The sequence below is a fragment of the Gadus macrocephalus genome, chromosome 10 (genome assembly GCF_031168955.1).
Source record: "Gadus macrocephalus chromosome 10, ASM3116895v1".
NCBI classification, from domain to species: Eukaryota; Metazoa; Chordata; class Actinopteri; order Gadiformes; family Gadidae; genus Gadus; species Gadus macrocephalus.
The window spans coordinates 1,782,498-1,800,294 of NC_082391.1; the positions used below are offsets into that span (position 1 = coordinate 1,782,498).

General features: G+C 45.7%; 2 protein-coding genes and 1 long non-coding RNA gene across 6 annotated transcripts; 1 reads left to right on the forward strand and 2 right to left on the reverse strand.

Moving 5' to 3' along the window:
• Positions 1-5,177: 5,177 nt before the first annotated feature.
• Positions 5,178-8,967, reverse strand: LOC132466632 (ras-related protein Rab-33B-like). 2 transcript variants are annotated; one of them, XR_009527907.1, is made up of 3 exons: positions 7,821-8,967; positions 7,040-7,614; positions 5,178-6,999 (listed from the first exon to the last, which is right to left on the reverse strand). XR_009527907.1 is itself a non-coding variant. In XM_060063934.1 (2 exons), exons 1-2 carry the CDS (start codon positions 8,043-8,045, stop codon positions 7,102-7,104), a joined length of 738 nt encoding a protein of 245 aa, XP_059919917.1. In that variant the 5' UTR covers positions 8,046-8,967; the 3' UTR covers positions 5,178-7,101. The 2 variants fall into 2 exon arrangements, 1 of the variants encoding a protein (XP_059919917.1); XM_060063934.1 differs by having other exon boundaries at positions 5,178-7,614.
• A 292-nt stretch (positions 8,968-9,259) lies between these two features.
• On the forward strand, positions 9,260-17,774 carry ugl (ureidoglycolate lyase). Its single transcript, XM_060063895.1, has 15 exons — positions 9,260-9,538; positions 10,181-10,309; positions 11,446-11,664; positions 11,905-11,995; positions 12,146-12,222; positions 13,138-13,248; positions 13,376-13,435; positions 13,693-13,849; positions 14,224-14,422; positions 15,339-15,417; positions 15,505-15,597; positions 15,925-15,997; positions 16,120-16,187; positions 17,179-17,309; positions 17,505-17,774. Exons 1-15 carry the CDS (start codon positions 9,533-9,535, stop codon positions 17,662-17,664), a joined length of 1,653 nt encoding a protein of 550 aa, XP_059919878.1. The 5' UTR covers positions 9,260-9,532; the 3' UTR covers positions 17,665-17,774.
• LOC132466634 (uncharacterized) lies at positions 14,345-15,509 on the reverse strand. Of its 3 annotated transcripts, none has more exons than XR_009527911.1 (3): positions 15,055-15,509; positions 14,577-14,920; positions 14,345-14,452 (listed from the first exon to the last, which is right to left on the reverse strand). It is a non-coding gene; the product is annotated as an uncharacterized LOC132466634 (long non-coding RNA). The 3 variants fall into 3 exon arrangements; XR_009527910.1 differs by having other exon boundaries at positions 14,577-14,954; XR_009527912.1 differs by having other exon boundaries at positions 14,577-14,886; positions 15,024-15,509.
• Positions 17,775-17,797: the final 23 nt, after the last annotated feature.

A 17,797-nucleotide genomic window follows, 5' to 3' on the forward strand; every position in this document is an offset into this window, starting at 1 on the left:
GAACACAGTAAACAGATAGGCCTCAGGATAAACGTTGGGAAGACCATAAGGTTCAACACCAAAAACCACCAACCTATCACAATTGAGGAGCAACCCCTTGAAGATGTGGTTAAGTTTGTATACCTGGGAAGCAACATCAGCACAGATGGAGGAGCTGATGAAGGTGTCGAGCTGCACATCAGCAAAGCAAGACGTGCCTTGAAAACACTCCGACCTGCATGGCTCTCTTCCCAGCTCTCCAGAAACACCAATCAGAATCTTCAATACAAACGTAAAATCGGACCTTCTCTATGGCTGTGAATCTGTGAAACATGGAAAACCACCAAATAAATCATTGATAAACTACAAGTTTTTATTAACAACTCTCTCAGATAGATACTGAGGATTTGGTGGCCCAACAAAGTATTGTAACGGCGGCCAAGAAGCACACAGAGTAAACCTTCAGTACCGCGTGCCATACACCGCACGACTGCAGAACCTTTATTCATGACCAACCAAACAGCGCACCCAACAGACTAACATGTCCTTCTCGATGATGGTGGTGGCAACGATGCACACAACATGTTAACACTCAACAACACTCAACTACACACAACCAATTAACTACCCCATTAACCCCAATTATCCCAACAATTACAAAGGACGACAAAGGCACTTTGTTTATCAGGCAACATGGATTCCCAGGATCCCCTCCGCGAACCCGTAGGAGTCGCCACAGTATCAAACGTAGACCTGTGGAGACGCATGAACCAGGGGCAAATCCGTCTTGAAATAAAATCCAGGAAGTGGGAATGGATAGGTCATACACTTAGGAAGGATCCGAGGAATATAGCGAGACAAGCTCTGGACTACAATCCCCAAGGCAAAATTAGCCAGGAAGACCTAGATCCAACTGGAGGCGCTCCACGCTTGAGGAACTGACCAAGACGGGGACCTCCTGGCAAGAAGCAAAGTCCATCGTGCAGAGCAGAGGGAGTTGGAGATCTGTGGTGGACGCCCTTTGCTCCCAAGGGGGCCAAAAGGATTAAAGAAAAGAAGAAGGATGAAGGTAACCAGCCTCAAGGTGTATCATCTACTTATCAAGTTCTTCTTTGAAGGAATGGACCACGGTCAACCACATTGTTCATACTGTTCATACTTCTTACTTTACATTTTTTTTGTCATTATTATAAAATACGTTCTTACAAAACCACATACTGACAAAATCACACCATGACAAAACACATTGAGGTACACTAATACAGTAAGTTAAATTAAAACAAAAATATTATATAATAATAGGTCCTCCAGAAAATTGCAGCGTTTTTTTGTGATGGTTGCAGCCAAAAATCTTTGATTAGGCGGCCCGTTTTCTTAAAAAATGCGATGAAATATGCGGCACATTTATGCAATTTTATGAGATGAAATTGCGGGAACTTGCAAAAATTGCGGGAACATGCGAAAAATGCAGCTTTTCGTAATTACGCTCACGTCGCGTAATTACGTCACTTCATAACATTCCCATGGCAACAGGGGGAAATGGCTGATCTTGTGTGAAGTAAACGCACATTTTTTCAACTTTCTGCTAAGATATATGTGACTTTTTTGCAACGGAAATGCGGGGATTATGAAATCATGCAAGCCCCGCATATTTTGCGCGGATATCGGCAATTTATGTGGTGAAAGTGCGGCATATTTGAAAAAATGCGGCCCCGCATGAATATGCAGACTTTGGCTTATTATGTGTTGAATTATGCGATCGCCTAATCGCGTTTCTGGAGGACTGAATAATACAATTAAGGGTACATATGCAATAAACAAACCTATTCAATGAAAAATCAACAACAAAAAAATATCAACAGATGACTTGCGAGTTCCCTCCCTCATTAAAATTCCAACGTCTTGCTTTGATTATTTCCTTCCTCATATTTGGTGTCGTTTTCTTATGTATTCCACCCATTTATCCAGCTTTGATTACAATCCCCCCTCCTGGAGCCTCAATATGGGTGTGAATCTTTCCAGGTCAAATATTCCATCTATACTCCCAGGCATTGTTCTTTTGTCGGTGGTTCTGCTTTGCACGACGATTTGGTTATAGTTTCCTTGCAGCAGTGTCTTGAGCAGGTATCTGTCCCTATCCTGTGTGCTTTCCTGTTTCAGATTCACCCGGGTACAGGGCTGGTCTTAGGTATCTCATAGCCTAGTGTCGCATTTAATATTCCCCATATTTCTTCCAAATACTTTTTCCACCTTTTGGCATTTCCAGAATATGTGCGTATGGTCAGCCTCAATCCGTCCGCATTGCCTCCAACACATGTTCTGTTACTGAGCATATACCTTCCTTTTATTTGTTGGGGTTCTAAAGTACATGCTACTAATATTCTTCCACCCAAACTCCCTCCATATTCTGGTCCAGTGGATGAGTGTTGAACTCATTGTACTATTCTTCCTCTGTCAATTCAATCTCAAGTTCCCTTTCCCATTATACTTTTATGTACATTTTATTTTGAATTTCTCTTCAGCAAGCTTGATAAAGGGCTGAGATCACTCTACACCTTTTCCCATCATATGCATCGATCATGACCTTAATGATCCTGTTTTGTTCAGCCATCCATTTACAAGTAATCTCTTATTTGCAGGTATCTAAAAAGGTTGCCTTTTTCCAAACCAAACCTAACTTTTAAGTACTGAAAACTCTGTATTCTCCCCTTATCTACCATTGTACATATTGCTGTGATACCCCCTCGGACCCACCTTTCAAAACCCTTGAATTTATTATCCTGGATTAACCATCTCAGAATCTTTGTCTCTTTTCCTAATTTGTATCTCCTTACTACTGTGTTCCATATGTTTAGAGTGAATTTAGTAATTGGGTTTACTAGACTTCGTTGTATCTTAATGTTTCTTTATCTCCTACTCGGTGTTGAATTTGGTAGTTCCCCCCTTTCCCTTTGATATCTTTTCATTTGGCTATATATTCCCGATTACACCATCATGACACAGCTCTGGCTACATAATAGTCCATAAAACTGGGCCCTGCCATTACTCCTCTCTTCTTAGGTACCTGTAATGTCACTCGTTTAATCCTCGGCCTCTTACCCTCACCCCAAGATCCCATTTGTCCCACTCTATAAATTGGTTGTGCTGTATAGATGAACCTCGAGATCCATTTGTCTCACTCGTTTGTTGTTGTACCGGTAGTATTGTCCTTGATAAAGGTACAATAGTCTTGGCCATATGTTCATTTTAATATTTTCGTCCTCGAGTTGAAGTCTAGGGACTGTATTTACCACTTTCCCAGAACCCTTGTTATGTTCTGATTAATCTGTGTGCAATTTGCATTATATAGTTTGTCTTTCCCTCTTGTGATGTTCACCCCTAAGTATTCCTTGTCAAATCCCAACTAAGTTTGTGTATGTCTAAAGCTAAAATCTCTTTGTCACGTTAAATTTATACCCCAAATGTCTTCCGTATTCTTCCAGTTATTCCAAGCATTGGAAAACTTTGGTCTGGTTGTCCTATACGGCATTTCAGAATGTTTGTTAGCAATAGGCGTCAAGATACTTCCAGGTGAAGGCGAGCGGCTTCCGGTGACCTTAAGCGATCCAGCCGGCTACTGTAAACATAGTTACATAGTGTAGGCGTTTGTTGTAGGAGCGGACGGAGTCAAGACTGCGCTTTGCCAACAACAAGTCTTTATTTCCCATTCAAATAATGTTCAGGAACCCCCCACACTAGTCCCAGGAAGCGTCCAGTAAGTTTCACCACCGACGTCAACCTGTTCCTGTCCTTCTCATACGCTCCCGCTCACCAACGCCTACAAGACAAAGCAGGCACATAAATACACACTCCCTGATTGGCCTGATAGCGAGCAGGTGCCCGCAATCAGACCAAATCCACCCAGCAGATCCGGTGTGCTTCCAACAGGCCCATACTCCACCTGCTGGCCAGACGCTGTTTTAGGGGCTACTGATCTTATATATAGTGTTTAATGTTTGGTGTGGCCTAATCCTTCTGGCCAATAATCTGTTTGCTCTAGGTCCCACTTCATAATACGTCTGCTTCATAAATCGAGTTTTCTTCTCCACTTCTGTTTTAATATATTATCTATCTTCCCTCTAATTTCTTTGACCTTCTTAAGTGTGTCTAGATCCTTTGTCTCTTTGTGCTGTCTTTCTAGTTCCTTTAGTTGTCTAGTTAAGTTTGCATAGAGTTCTTGTCTGGCTCTTTTGAGGAGTGCTGTTTGTGCAACTAGTTTCCCTCATTGTACTGCCTTCAGCGCGTCCCACTGAATAGTCATCACTATTCCACTTCCCTGTTATCATTTTCCTCCTTGTATTTGATTATATCTCCCTGTTTTTCCTCCACTAATCCCTTATTATTCAGTAGACCTACATTAAACCTCCAGACTGTGTTATTCTTCCTACTGGTTGGATTCACTTTTAGGTATATTGCACTATGGTCTGACAAGTCTTTAACACCTATCCTACAGTTTTCTACTCTGTGTTTATCTCCAGTTGCGTAAAAAGGTAATCCTTGAATAAATTGAGTGTGGATGTGAATAATGTGATCAGTCTCTATGAAGTGTGAGCATGTCTTTCCATATGTCTGTGATTCCTATTTCCTTCAGGTGTGGGTACATATGTATTACGTCTGCCAGCGCATGGCTCCACAGAGCCGCTTGACGGATACTGTCTGCACCTGGCAAGGTGGACCATGGTGTGCATCAATTTAAAGAATATGCTTCTGGAAGATATGTTGAGCTTTATATATGTCATTTTTATTTAAACTACTCATGAGAATCCTGAATAATCTCATCAAAATTCAAGCAGTGAGTGACTCGGTAAGCAGGACATTTTGTGGGTGTATTAAAAGTGGCAATCTGGTTTTCCTAATCCTACAGTTGTGTTTTGAACCCTGCTTTTCATTCCAGCATTAATTTTGAAACTGCCCACCACTGGTCGGTTAGGACGTAAGCCTTTTAAACGCTTTGTATCCGTCAGCTGATCCCTGGAACCTCCTCGCTGTCCAGCAGGGGGCGATGAAAGGCTCTTCAGTTTACCTGAACCACGTGACACTCCCCCCCCCCCCAGCAGACTCACTGACTTTGCTGAAATTTTGAGTGAATGGGTCGAAGGCCAGATATTGTCCGTACATCCTCTCATGCATACAGGCGATAAATAAACAATGTGAAAATATTGTTTTTAACAGTGATTTAATGTTTTCCAGAAATTTCTAAACACATTTCAACCATTTAAAAATGGGGAAGCCACAAATCGAACAGACACATTGAGTTTGTTTGTAATCTGAATGTGAAATCAAGGAAAAATATTTTGTATGCTGTATTTAAAGAATAAAGTAAACACAAGCCGCATATTTACCAGTGATGTCCACGATCAGAAGTGATGAGATTCACGCCTTGGATTGTTTAGGGGTCATTTATTGCATGACTACACAAGACAAGACTGGTCTCCATCAGTGGTGTGAAAGTAGGGGAGAACACTTATGGGCACTGCCTACAGCACCATGATGTACTTACCCGATTCCTCCCTACACCTGTCGATAAAGGCCAATGCGTCCTTCTTATGAGACTATGCATTGTCCCGGTATTCTGTTGTAAATGAACGCCCTAAAGAGGCCATCTGCTTCCTTTAAAAGTAGCAACGGATGGGGATACCCTAACTAACTTCCAAAATGTCACATTCTTCCAATATAGCGGCCTAGCCATCTCAGAGCCTATCCAGAGAACAGCCTGGTCCCCGGTTGCTGAACAGGGATAGGTGGGGCCCCGGTACCAGCTGGGGCCCCCCACAGGCTGAGCAGGGATTAGTGGGGCCCCAAACCCCCCTGAATGCAATAGAAAATAACATGACAAATCAAAGTCGTAGGCATGGAAAATGCCAAAACAAGGCCTGAGGCCCTCTGTACTTGAACATGAACATCCTTTAGGACCAGTGACATGACTCAAAGGAAATTAGCATCCGTTCACATCTTGCCTGAGTGTTTGAGAAGTACATATATTTTAGCCTATGAGAGGTATGTTCATGCTTCCTTATCCTCTGATTTGTGAGAAATACATCATTCCTGTTCAACTCTTGTTAGAGAGTTTGTAAATTCACGCCCGTCGCAAGCTCACAGGAGATGTGCGCACCCTTAACACTTTTAAAACAATTCAATGATATAGTCTCCATCCTCGCTGATGCTGTGCAATACTTCTTTACAAGGACCACATAAGGCAAGTGACGTAACTAGGCACCAATATCAACCCATCACAAAGGGCATTAGCTTCACTAGATGCTGCTTTTAGGTTGGGTTTGTGGTGGACATGCCTCCAAACATCTTTCAGACATTAGAAGGTACACACAGTAGCATGGGCAGGAATGACGGTCACAATCCTGATTTCATCCTTCTCCAAGGCAGGTCATTCACAAAGTCCAGATTGCAAGGTGATAGACATGTACACTGTGTATCAGTAGTCGGATCAATAGTTATGTGTATCCCCATTAGGAGTCAAACACAGGTGTGTTGCTGAGTAACTTAAGCCTCCTTAAATATTCCATTGACACTTCAATAGAAAAAGGTTTCTGGAGCAACAATTGAAGCGTTGGTGCTCATGAAACTGATTTGTTTTGTTCTCTGATTGAGGGGCAGAGCAGTATGGGTGCATAGGGGCAACAAGGTGAGCTACATCGAGTCACATTGGCAGGACGCTAGGTTTGATACTCTGTATGCTATATTGTCAGTGCGGACGCCAATTCATTGAATATCAAATAAATGGAGAATTAAAGATGCCCTTTGAAGGATTTCACTTTGTAGATAGCATGTCAGTAACAAAATATCACCGCAGTAATGCTGTGAAGAACATAGCAAGGAAATGATTGGGACAATGAATTAGCACTACCTCTTAAACGTTGGTTCATGTTCATTTAAGATGACTCTCCTGTACTGAATACTGTACTCTTCAAATACACTTGGCGCTTGTGGCTAGATGTGTTTTGGTCGAAAGTCGGAAGAGAGAGCCTCCCCATCCAGGTGCACTCCCCCTCACCCCTCCCTCAGCCTCTCCTCTCCGTGATCCTCTCGGTCTTTTAGAAGAGGTCCTTTCTGACCCCCGGGGGCCTCTCAGCAGCTGCTGCAGGCCCAGCCTCTGGTCCCGTCTCCCCCCCCGTCCCTCCCCCTGTCCAGGTGGACCGTCCCGCCGCTGGCCCCCGCACCAGAGGGCTGGCTCAGCATCAAAGGTTTCTGGGACTTCAACTTGTGCGCCACGGTCATGAAAATGGCTTCCACGTGGTCGCTGTTCCCGCCGCCGCTGGCCCCGTCGGCGCCCCCGTTAGAACCCGGACTCTTGGCCGACGTCTCGAAGAGCGGCATGGAGTGGGAGTCGGCGAACTGCTGCGCCACGTCGGTGCCCACCTGGACTGAGTCCCGCAGGTCGCACTTGTTGCCCACCAGGATGCGCGGCACCTCCGTGCCCAGGGCGTGCTGCTTGCACTCCTCGATCCAGGAGGGGAGACCCCGGAAGCTGCCGGCGCTGGTCACGTCGTACACAAACACCACGGCGTGCACGTTGCGGTAGTAGTGCTGCACCATGGACTTCCTGAAGCGCTCCTGGCCTGCTGTGTCCCACAGCTGGATCTGAGGACGGAGGAATGAGATGAAGAAAAACGGGGAGAGAGAGTATGCCGAGATGTAAAAGGTCCAGTCATGTGCTGGTGATGGGTCACAGAGGCCACTACGACATAAAACCACCTGGAGTATGAATATGTTTAACTTATGGTAATCCCCATAAATGGTACAAACGGAAGTTAATGGGATATAGGCGAGTGTTGGTCACCCCGCACCTTGATTTTCTCGCCATCAATGTCGATGAGACGTTCCCTGAAATCCACGCCAATCGTTGCCTCGGTCTTCTCTGGAAACTTGCCGGCGCAAAACCGATAGGTGAGACACGTCTTTCCAACTCCAGAGTCCCCGATCACTATGATTTTAAAGATCCGCGTGCGAGGAGGAGGAAGAGTCGTGCTGGACAGAGAGCTTGGGAATCCAGCTGGCTCCACCCCGGCCATGGTATAATTAAATATATATATATATTTATTTATATATATGTGTATATAGTTCAAGTTCAACTGATATCTATCTACTCGGGATAAACCGGTTGGCAACGATAAATGCCGTTGTCGACTAGATTGACCAAATATCACCTACTACCTAACCGGAATACGTCCAAGACGAAGGCGTAGGCAAATAGAGCTGCTGCTGGTGGGTTGATGACTGATCCAACACTGTCCCTCCCGTGTAACATGGATACTATGTCCCGGCTCACGCTTATTACCAATTGTTATTACATGATGGTCGTCAAACCCAAAGTACCTCTTATTTCTTCGCAGCATCAGCAGCGATCAACAAACACACCTTGTACTCTGATTTGAAGCCACGTAATGCGTTACGGAGTCGTGGAGATATCGCGAGACCAATCCCCAACCACGGAGCGCATCCTCCGCGTCATATGTGCGTAAAGGACGCGTTCAGATAGAATACAATTATAAACATCACCTGATAAATTCTCGTTCATGTTCAACCATCGCAAGCAGTTCTAATAACTGATTCATCTGATTCAGCAAAGAAGCGCAAAGAGATCCCTGCGGGCATCCATACTTATTATGAAGTCTAGTCTCACGAACAATCTGTTTTTCCGGTTTTAATGTCATAGCATACGAACGTTTCCTGAACAGTCTTATTTCGGAAAAATGGAAGGTTTACATAAAGACGCGTACGAGCTTCCGAACCTCAGATCTGCTTCGAAGGCGGCACGAGAGCAGTGATGACGCTCTCAACAAAAATGGCTGCGCCCGTGAAGAGATTTATTTTCTTTGTATTTGTACCACGTTGGTCATTTTAATGTAGATTTTAAATGCTCTTACACACTTGATTAAATTGCTACTTTATTCCGGTCACCAATTTTTATATTGCACGGTCTTGCTGTGCGTGCAATACAATGTAGTGTTGTTGTGTTGTTTGTTTTGATTGATTGAAATTCTTTATTGACACACATGCACAAAGGCAAGTGCACAAATGTACATCAGGTCAAAAGGATGACACAAAAAAGCCCATGGGCTTATTTCCATTATGGTCCTGGTTTGCCAAAGAGTAATGTATCTAACAATAAAGAACGGCTGGCCAATTTCATGACACAATCACAAAGACTAACGGGAACGCTATAAATGCTCCGAGACCGGAAATGACGTCTCGGAAGGCAAAATAAATTGCAACTTGGAAGGGTGGCGTCCGAGTTGAACGCCACCCCAGGAACACATATATGCGACACACACAAAAAAAAGTCACAACTTAAAGAAATAATAATTGTCAGTAGGACTACGTAATAAGTAATTTAAAGGACTACAATTTGTAGCATACTGGAGTCCAAACAATTTATATTCTAAGATGTAGGCCTACTTTAAACTCAAACACTATATAGACCTTTCCTGTTCAAACAGTGAAGGACGTCCAATAACCAAAGTCCGAGTTTCTTCATGCGCACAGGACACAGGTCGACATGTCGGTAAGTAGCCTCTCTCGCATGCACCACATTTGATTCTGGATCTACATTATTGAAATATTTTTAGACAATTAAATAACATAGTTTAGATATGAATTGCTATTTAGATATCTTTTCACCCCATTATAGTTCTAGGCCAGTTATTGAATGAATGAATACTATATTCCAGACTCAAAGTTCCATATAAAAGACAATACTGCGCCAAGGTCAACATAGATTAAAATACAAGGTCAACATTGATTAAAATACATACAAACACCAATTCCAGTGTTTCCACAACCCAGAGGAGTACCTTGTATCACTCTGTTTAGTGTCAGTGAGCGTGAGGATCCTAAACGCATCATTATAGGCTATCAGTAAATTTCTTCAGTTTTGCTGTTCTATATTTACATTTTATTATAATGTATGGAGCATATTAGCCCGTTATTATACATCAGAGTGCATACTAATGGGAGGTGTGAGGACTTTACTAAATCAATATCAGGCTACATGTTTACCACAACGTCACCCTAACAATAAGAAGATATTGTTAGCTGGTTTGTTAGCTCCAGATGTACGACCAAAACTGTAATGCTAGAGAATTTGACACATTGAAGCTTTTATCCAAGTATGTGCTTCTCAAACACACATTCATACATCCTACAGGTCCCCGTAGGAGTAGAGCTGTCTCCGTCGCCCCGAGGCCTTGAGGAAGAGTATGGAACCCTCTTCACACCAGCCTCCTTGCTCTTCCTCCATCAGCTGGTGTCTGAGTTTGACAATGAGGTGGATCAGGTTAGGACCAATCAATAGATAGCAATGACACACAATCATAATATAACCATGATGCTGCTGCATGGGGGCCTTTACTGGACTCCTCACGACCAAGGATGCAGGGTGATGAGGTTTGAAACCAGGTTGTTGTAAGGTTGGAAAGACAATAATCCATGAGCTGGGGCTCCATGTGCCGTGCAGGAGATCTCCCTGAGTGTGCCTGGTGATGGCTGGTTCAACCACAAAAGTCGTGCAGCCTCACCCGGCCCTAGAGACCAATCTGTCTGACTCCCTGACCACCCTACACAAATAATAAAATATACTGTTGGTTAATGGAGGTAACCTAGTTTAAAGGAGGAAGCAAGATACTGAAGGCTTTAGTCTCAGTTTCTTTAAGGGTTTCTATCTCATTTCTGAGTAGGACTTCAGATTTTGTTTATGTGTCTTTTGGGACAGACCCCCAGGGCCATTTCCCTCTTGTATCAGCACCAGTGCTTAATAATTGATAGATAAAGTCCAAGGTTTGGTACGGTGGCTGTAGGCTCAAGAGGCCAAGCTGGGGCCCGTTGGGTGAAGGTGACCAGGTGGACAGACTGCTACTAATATTGTGACATTTGGTGGTTTGGTAAGCGGTGTCCTTTGGTACGTTGTCTTACAGTCCTGCGTAAGGTAAAAGGCAAACGCAAAAGAGATGAATTGAAACGTATGGAATTGCTTTATCGTTTCGCTGCATACTTCAATTGCATCCATTTAGGGGCAGATGCTAAGGGCAACTGGGTGGGTGGTAAAGTCATCTGTTTATTGTTCATGCTGCTCCAGCCCTCCTTCAGAACAGAGGCTGGAGGGTAATGGTCTGTCATCAGGAGGGTAAGGTTCTTCAGGAGGGTAATGACCATCAGGAGGGTAATGTCATCAGGCAGGTAATGGTCTGTCACCAGCAGGGTAATGACCATTAGGAGGGTAATGACCATTAGGAGGGTAATGACCATTAGGAGGGTAATGGTCTGTCATCAGGAGGGTAATGGTCTGTCATCAGGAGGGTAATGGTCACAAACTTGAGTTCATTTAGGACTTTCAACATTAAAAAGCAATCACTACTCCTGATATTCCTTGTGGCTGCTTCTCTCCGCCCTGCTCCGCTGCCCCCTGGTGTTCAGGTGCTGCAGCTCAGGGTCTCCAGGAAGGCCCACCTGGACGCGTCCGGCGACCTGCCCGCCTTCTCCCGGGCCACGCGCCACATCCGGGACGACCCGTCCTGGAGGGTGCTGCCGGTGCCGCCGCGGCTGCGGAGGAGGCACGTGGACGTGGGGGACATGGCCCCATGTGACACGGAGCGCCTCCTCCGCGCCCTGCGGTCCCCGGCGCAGGGCCTGCAGGTGAGACCAGTGGGGCCGGGGGGGGGGTGGGGGGCGGTGGAGGTGGGGGCCGGTGGCAGCAGGAGGGGTCCTCTAGGCTCAGACCTCCAGGAGGACATCGTCCCTGTTCTCCGTTTACTCAGCAGAAGCTTTAGTGTATCAGCGATGCAAAAGGTTCCGTTTGTTTTACGAAAAACAAACATTTGAAAGTGAATCCCTCTTCTGAACATTCTATCTTCTTTTGCTTTTTTTTTTCGGCAGATTGACTTCGATGATGGAAACTGCCCCACGTTCTACAACCAAATCAAAGGCATTAGTAATGTATGCAAAGTGGTACACAACCAGTTCCCCGGTGAGTTGACTCTGCGGTGAGTGAATGTTATGCCATTGCCGTCTGATTCCCTGCTAGTGCGAGAACGTCCTGTTCAAACGACATTGGTGAAGACGATGGGAGCGTGTGCCCCTCGTGAAGGGTCTAAGCTCCCCTCATGTCTGTTTGCAGACATCCCAGCCCTGCCCCAGGCTCCCGTGCTCATGCTGCGCCCCCGGGCGTGGAATATGGTGGAGCACAACATGCTGGTAGTTAGGCTTCAGTCTTGAATATGATTATATATTATGTAATATTTTTCTAGTCCTGATCGACACGTGATGTCATCTGACATGTGACCTGTTCCACTGAACCTATTAGAAACAGTAGTTGTAATAAACTTTCAGGCAATCGTTTTATTTTAGTGTTACACTGCCCTTTAAATAGAATGTAGTGAATATAAATAGTTACGCTTATTTTAGCTCTTTTTCTCCAGGTTAAGTGAGGTGATGAGTTAGTTTAGCTCTTTGTCTCCAGGTTAGGTGAGGTGATGAGTAAGTTAGCTCTTTGTCTCCAGGTTAGGTGAGGTGATGAGTAAGTTAGCTCTTTGTCTCCAGGTTAAGTGAGGTGATGAGTAAGTTAGCTCTTTGTCTCCAGGTTAAGTGAGGTGATGAGTAAGTTTAGCTCTTTGTCTCCAGGTTAGGTGAGGTGATGAGTAAGTTGAGCTCTTTGTCTCCAGGTTAAGTGAGGTGATGAGTAAGTTAGCTCTTTGTCTCCAGGTTAAGTGAGGTGATGAGTTAGTTTAGCTCTTTGTCTCCAGGTTAAGTGAGGTGATGAGTTAGTTTAGCTCTTTGTCTCCAGGTTAGGTGAGGTGATGAGTAAGTTAGCTCTTTGTCTCCAGGTTAGGTGAGGTGATGAGTAAGTTAGCTCTTTGTCTCCAGGTTAAGTGAGGTGATGAGTAAGTTTAGCTCTTTGTCTCCAGGTTAGGTGAGGTGATGAGTAAGTTGAGCTCTTTGTCTCCAGGTTATGTGAGGTGATGAGTAAGTTGAGCTCTTTGTCTCCAGGTTAAGTGAGGTGATGAGTAAGTTGAGCTCTTTGTCTCCAGGTTAGGTGAGGTGATGAGTTAGTTGAGCTCTTTGTCTCCAGTTTAAGTGAGGTGATGATTTAGTTGAGCTCTTTGTCTCCAGGTGAACGGCAGAGAGGTTCCTGGTCCTCTGTTTGACTTTGGACTCCTGATGTTTCACTGTGGAAAGGCTCTTTACGACAGCGAGAGTGGACCCTTCTTCTACCTGTCCAAAGTATAACACACACACTATTACCACTGCACTCTGAAGCTTTACATACGGTTCATTCCAATCAATCTTCTCTATTGAAATGCTTTCCCATCCATCTTTCATCATCCTCCTTTTCCACCTTTGTTTTCAGGTAGAGAGTTTCATGGAAGCAAGATTATGGAATAACATATTCCTTTGGGCACAACATCAGGTTCATATCCATTTCATTATCAATTAATTGAACTAACTCCAATATTGAACACACTAGCATTTCTTTAGATATTTAAATCTTCAGTTTGTATTATCTTTTATTTTTACTGTTGATACAAGATACAAGTACATGCACCATTGGTGTACGGTACAGATTTTATTTTTGTATATACTATATAGTTATAAGCACCATTGTAGTCATTATTAGATTCTCTAGTATGAGTCGTATTACGGTTGTACTGAGGGTCGTGTTTACAGCTACAGCTACCCCGGGGAAGTATCAAGGCCACCGTGCTCATCGAGAACGTCCTGGCCACGTTCGAAATGGAGGAGATCCTCTACGAGCTGCGGGAGCACTCTGCCGGTCTCAACTGCGGCATCTGGGACTACTCTGCCTCCTTCGTCAATAAGTTCGGTCAGTGTTCTGTGTGCATGGTTCTGTCTGCGATCGCAGCCGGCCTGATGAATAATGCTGTCGCCATATCCGACAAGGTCCCTCCATCGTCAAGACAGTTAATATATTTTTTTTAAAAGAGCTATTTGCATTTATAAATTCTTATCTTATCTCTTTTGGTTTGGTTGTAACGGAAAAAAATTACCAATCTTTGTAGAATGCCAATGTGGGTTGTGGTTCTATACTGGTGAGTCAGTGGTTCTATGCTGGTGAGGCTGTGGTTCTATACTGGTGGGTCAGTGGGCTGTGGTTCTATGCTGGTGGGTCAGTGGTTCTGTGCTGGTGTGTCAGTGGCCTGTGGTTCTACCAGTGGGTTGTGGTTCTGCCCCCTACAGGCCACAGGGGGGACTTCCTCCTCCCCGACCGCAGTAAGTACGTCAACATGGAGAAGCGCTTCCTCCGCAGCTACATGGACCTGCTGGTGCAGACCTGCCACCGCCGCGGGGCGCTGGCCACCGGGGGCATGGCCGCCCCCCTGCTGCCCCCGGCCCGGGACGGCCCCGCCCACCGCACCGTGCTGGCTAACGTCACAAGGTGCCCCCACTGCAGCTAGCGCTCATTAACCTGCTAGTCAGTACGGCCTCATGTTATCAACCTGCTAGTCAGTACGGCCTCATGTTATCCACCTGCTAGTCAGTGTGGCCTCATGTTATAAACCTGCTAGTCAGTACAGCCTCATGTTATCAACCTGCTAGTCAGTGTGGCCTCATGTTATCAACCTGCTAGTCAGTGTGGCCTCATGTTATCAACCTGCTAGTCAGTGTGGCCTCATGTTATCAACCTGCTAGTCAGTACGGCCTCATGTTATCAACCTGCTAGTCAGTACGGCCTCATGTTATCAACCTGCTAGTCAGTGTGGCCTCATGTTATCAACCTGCTAGTCAGTACGGCCTCATGTTATCAACCTGCTAGTCAGTGTGGCCTCATGTTATCAACCTGCTAGTCAGTGTGGCCTCATGTTATCAACCTGCTAGTCAGTACGGCCTCATGTTATCAACCTGCTAGTCAGTGTGGCCTCATGTTATTCTCAACCTGCTAGTCAATGGGGCCTCATGTTATTCTCAACCTGCTGGTCAGTATGGCCTCATGTTATTCTCAACCTGCTAGTCATGTGTGGCCTCATGTTATTCTCTACCTGCTAGTCAGTGTGGCCTCATGTTATCAACCTGCTAGTCAGTGTGGCCTCATGTTATTCTCAACCTGCTAGTCAGTGTGGCCTCATGTTATTCTCAACCTGCTAGTCTGTGATGTTTTGGGCGTCTTTGCAGCTAGACAGCGGTATGATACACATTTGAAATTGAATTATGCTCATGCATTCCGTATGGACAGATTAACCTCATCATATTAATTACTTAATTAACCACAAACGGCTCAATCGAAAAAGGACGACAGAAAGACGTCAACACGTTCCTAATCCTGGGGGTCCAATAATGTTCCCTCGTACCCTCAGGCTGAAGCTGCTGGAGATCCAGGCGGGCGTGGACGGCTTCATGGTGTACGACCTGAAGCTGATCGAGCCCATGCAGAAGGTGAGCGGTGGGGTCGTCTCTGGCCGCGGCCTGGTAGCCGCTGTCGGCGGCCACACTCGGGCTGACCCCTCTGTCCCTCTCCGCCAGCTGTTCCAGCAGCACACCGGAGGGGAGAACCAGCTCCACCGGGTCCGAGAGGACGTCACGGTGACGCCCGAGGACCTGCTGTGCATGCCTGCGGTGGGTGGCAGAACCCCGGGGGTTAGGGGGCAACCCTAACCGGGGGCTAGACACTGACTAGGTCAACAATGTTGGAGGCTTGTGCATTTCTATTCCGGTTTTGGCTGAATGCACTTTAGGGGATGGGACGTATATGCGGACCCCGGACCACACTGGGCTGTGCATGTGATTGAGCCTCTATGTGATCTCCTGGGTCACATTGAGGACCGGTACAGCTTTAGGGAGACTGGGGTCAGAAGAAAGCGTTCATATTATTACAATCACAGTACATTTGGGCTTCTTATTATGATCAGCATGGATTGAGGTTGTGTATTTATTTCTCAACAGGGGGGAGTAACCCTTCATGGCTTACAGTATAACATTGGCGTGGGCATCCTATTTATTCATGCTTGGCTGTCAGGTGAGCACACACACTACCTTCCTAATTATTAAGTTTGTACTCTTATACGGTCCCGTGGTTGAAATGGTCCAGAGATGGACTGCCTCTGCTCATAACTCTACCACCTATCCCATCTTCCTCAGGGAAAGGCCATTTCTTCTACAGAGGCCAGGTCGAAGACTCTGCCACAGCAGAGATCTCCAGATCACAGGTGGTTTGAGAAAAGTCCTTTTTCCTACCCGATATAGCAGGCTTCATCGTCTTTAACCATATATTTAGGAGCATGATAGGATTTGCTCAACATTGTTTAACCCTATACCCACGTTTAGGGACGATACATTATAATATAAAATAACCCCATATCACTGAGTATGAGTACTAACCCCATATCACTGAGTGTGAGTACTAACCCCATATCACTGAGTATGAGTACTAACCCCATATCACTGAGTATGAGTACTAACCCCATATCACTGAGTATGAGTACTAACCCCATATCACTGAGTATGAGTACTAACCCCATATCACTGAGTGTGAGTATTATCTCCATATCACTGAGTATTATCCCCATCACTCAGTGAGTACTATCCCATCACTCAGTGAGTACTATCCCATCACTCAGTGAGTACTATCCCATCACTCAGTGAGTACTATCCCATCACTCAGTGAGTACTATCCCATCACTCAGTGAGTACTATCCCATCACAGTGAGTACTATCCCATCACTCAGTGAGTACTATCCCATCACTCAGTGAGTACTATCCCATCACTCAGTGAGTACTATCCCATCACTCAGTGAGTACTATCCCATCACTCAGTGAGTACTATCCCATCACTCAGTGAGTACTATCCCATCACTCAGTGAGTACTATCCCATCACTCAGTGAGTACTATCCCATCACAGTGAGTACTATCCCATCACTCAGTGAGTACTATCCCATCACTCAGTGAGTACTATCCCATCACTCAGTGAGTACTATCCCATCACTCAGTGAGTACTATCCCATCACTCAGTGAGTACTATCCCATCACTCAGTGAGTACTATCCCATCACTCAGTGAGTACTATCCCATCACTCAGTGAGTACTATCCCATCACTCAGTGAGTACTATCCCATCACTCAGTGAGTACTATCCCATCACTGTGAGTACTATCCCATCACTCAGTGAGTACTATCCCATTAACTGAGTGAGTGGTGTCAGGTGTGGCAGTGGATCCTCCACCAGGCCCGGCTGGAGGACAGCCAGAGGGTGGTGTCCCGGAGCCTGGTGGTGCAGCTCACCCAGGAGGTCATGAAGGAGCTGACGGAGGTCACCGCCTGTCAAACCGTTAGGTAGGAGGAGGGCCCACACACACACACACGCACAGGCCGTAAGAAAAGCACAAGCTTGGTTCTAGTAAGTCGGAGGACAAGCGTAGCATCATAAGCACGGCTAGCACGGCTAGCATGGCTAGCCACACAGCCGAGTGTATGGCTCTATGTCCCTGTAGCCTCGTGATCCGCTGACAGAGCCCTCATGTGCCTCAGGGCTGCGGAGAGGTTGCAGACCGCCGCAGAGATGTTCCTAGAGGTGGTGCTGAAGAGGGACTTCCCAGAGTTCCTCACCAGCTACCTGAACCTCGACCACACCTTCCTGAGCTCCCAGCGCGAGGAGGGGGCCAGCGTCGCCCTCCTGTCTAAACTCTGAAGGAGGAGATGCCGTCTCAGACCAAAGGGTGACCTATTTGCAAGCTGCAGCGTTACTCCCTGACTTACCAGGAAGCCTTTTGTACCTGAAATAAAATATTAAAACATAAATTAACGTTTTCCTTTTATTTGTC

Bases quoted from the DNA above. Each gene is read 5' to 3' on its own strand.
- LOC132466632 (XM_060063934.1), bottom strand. From the start codon at position 8,045: ATGGCCGGGGTGGAGCCAGCTGGATTCCCAAGCTCTCTGTCCAGCACG. The intron at 7,615-7,820 runs GTGCGGGGTGAC...CTCCGTCCTCAG, and splicing joins TTGATGGCGAGAAAATCAAG to ATCCAGCTGTGGGACACAGC.
- ugl (XM_060063895.1), top strand. The intron at 13,249-13,375 runs GTATAACACACA...CTTTGTTTTCAG, and splicing joins CCTTCTTCTACCTGTCCAAA to GTAGAGAGTTTCATGGAAGC. The intron at 13,850-14,223 runs GTCAGTGTTCTG...TGCCCCCTACAG, and splicing joins CTCCTTCGTCAATAAGTTCG to GCCACAGGGGGGACTTCCTC.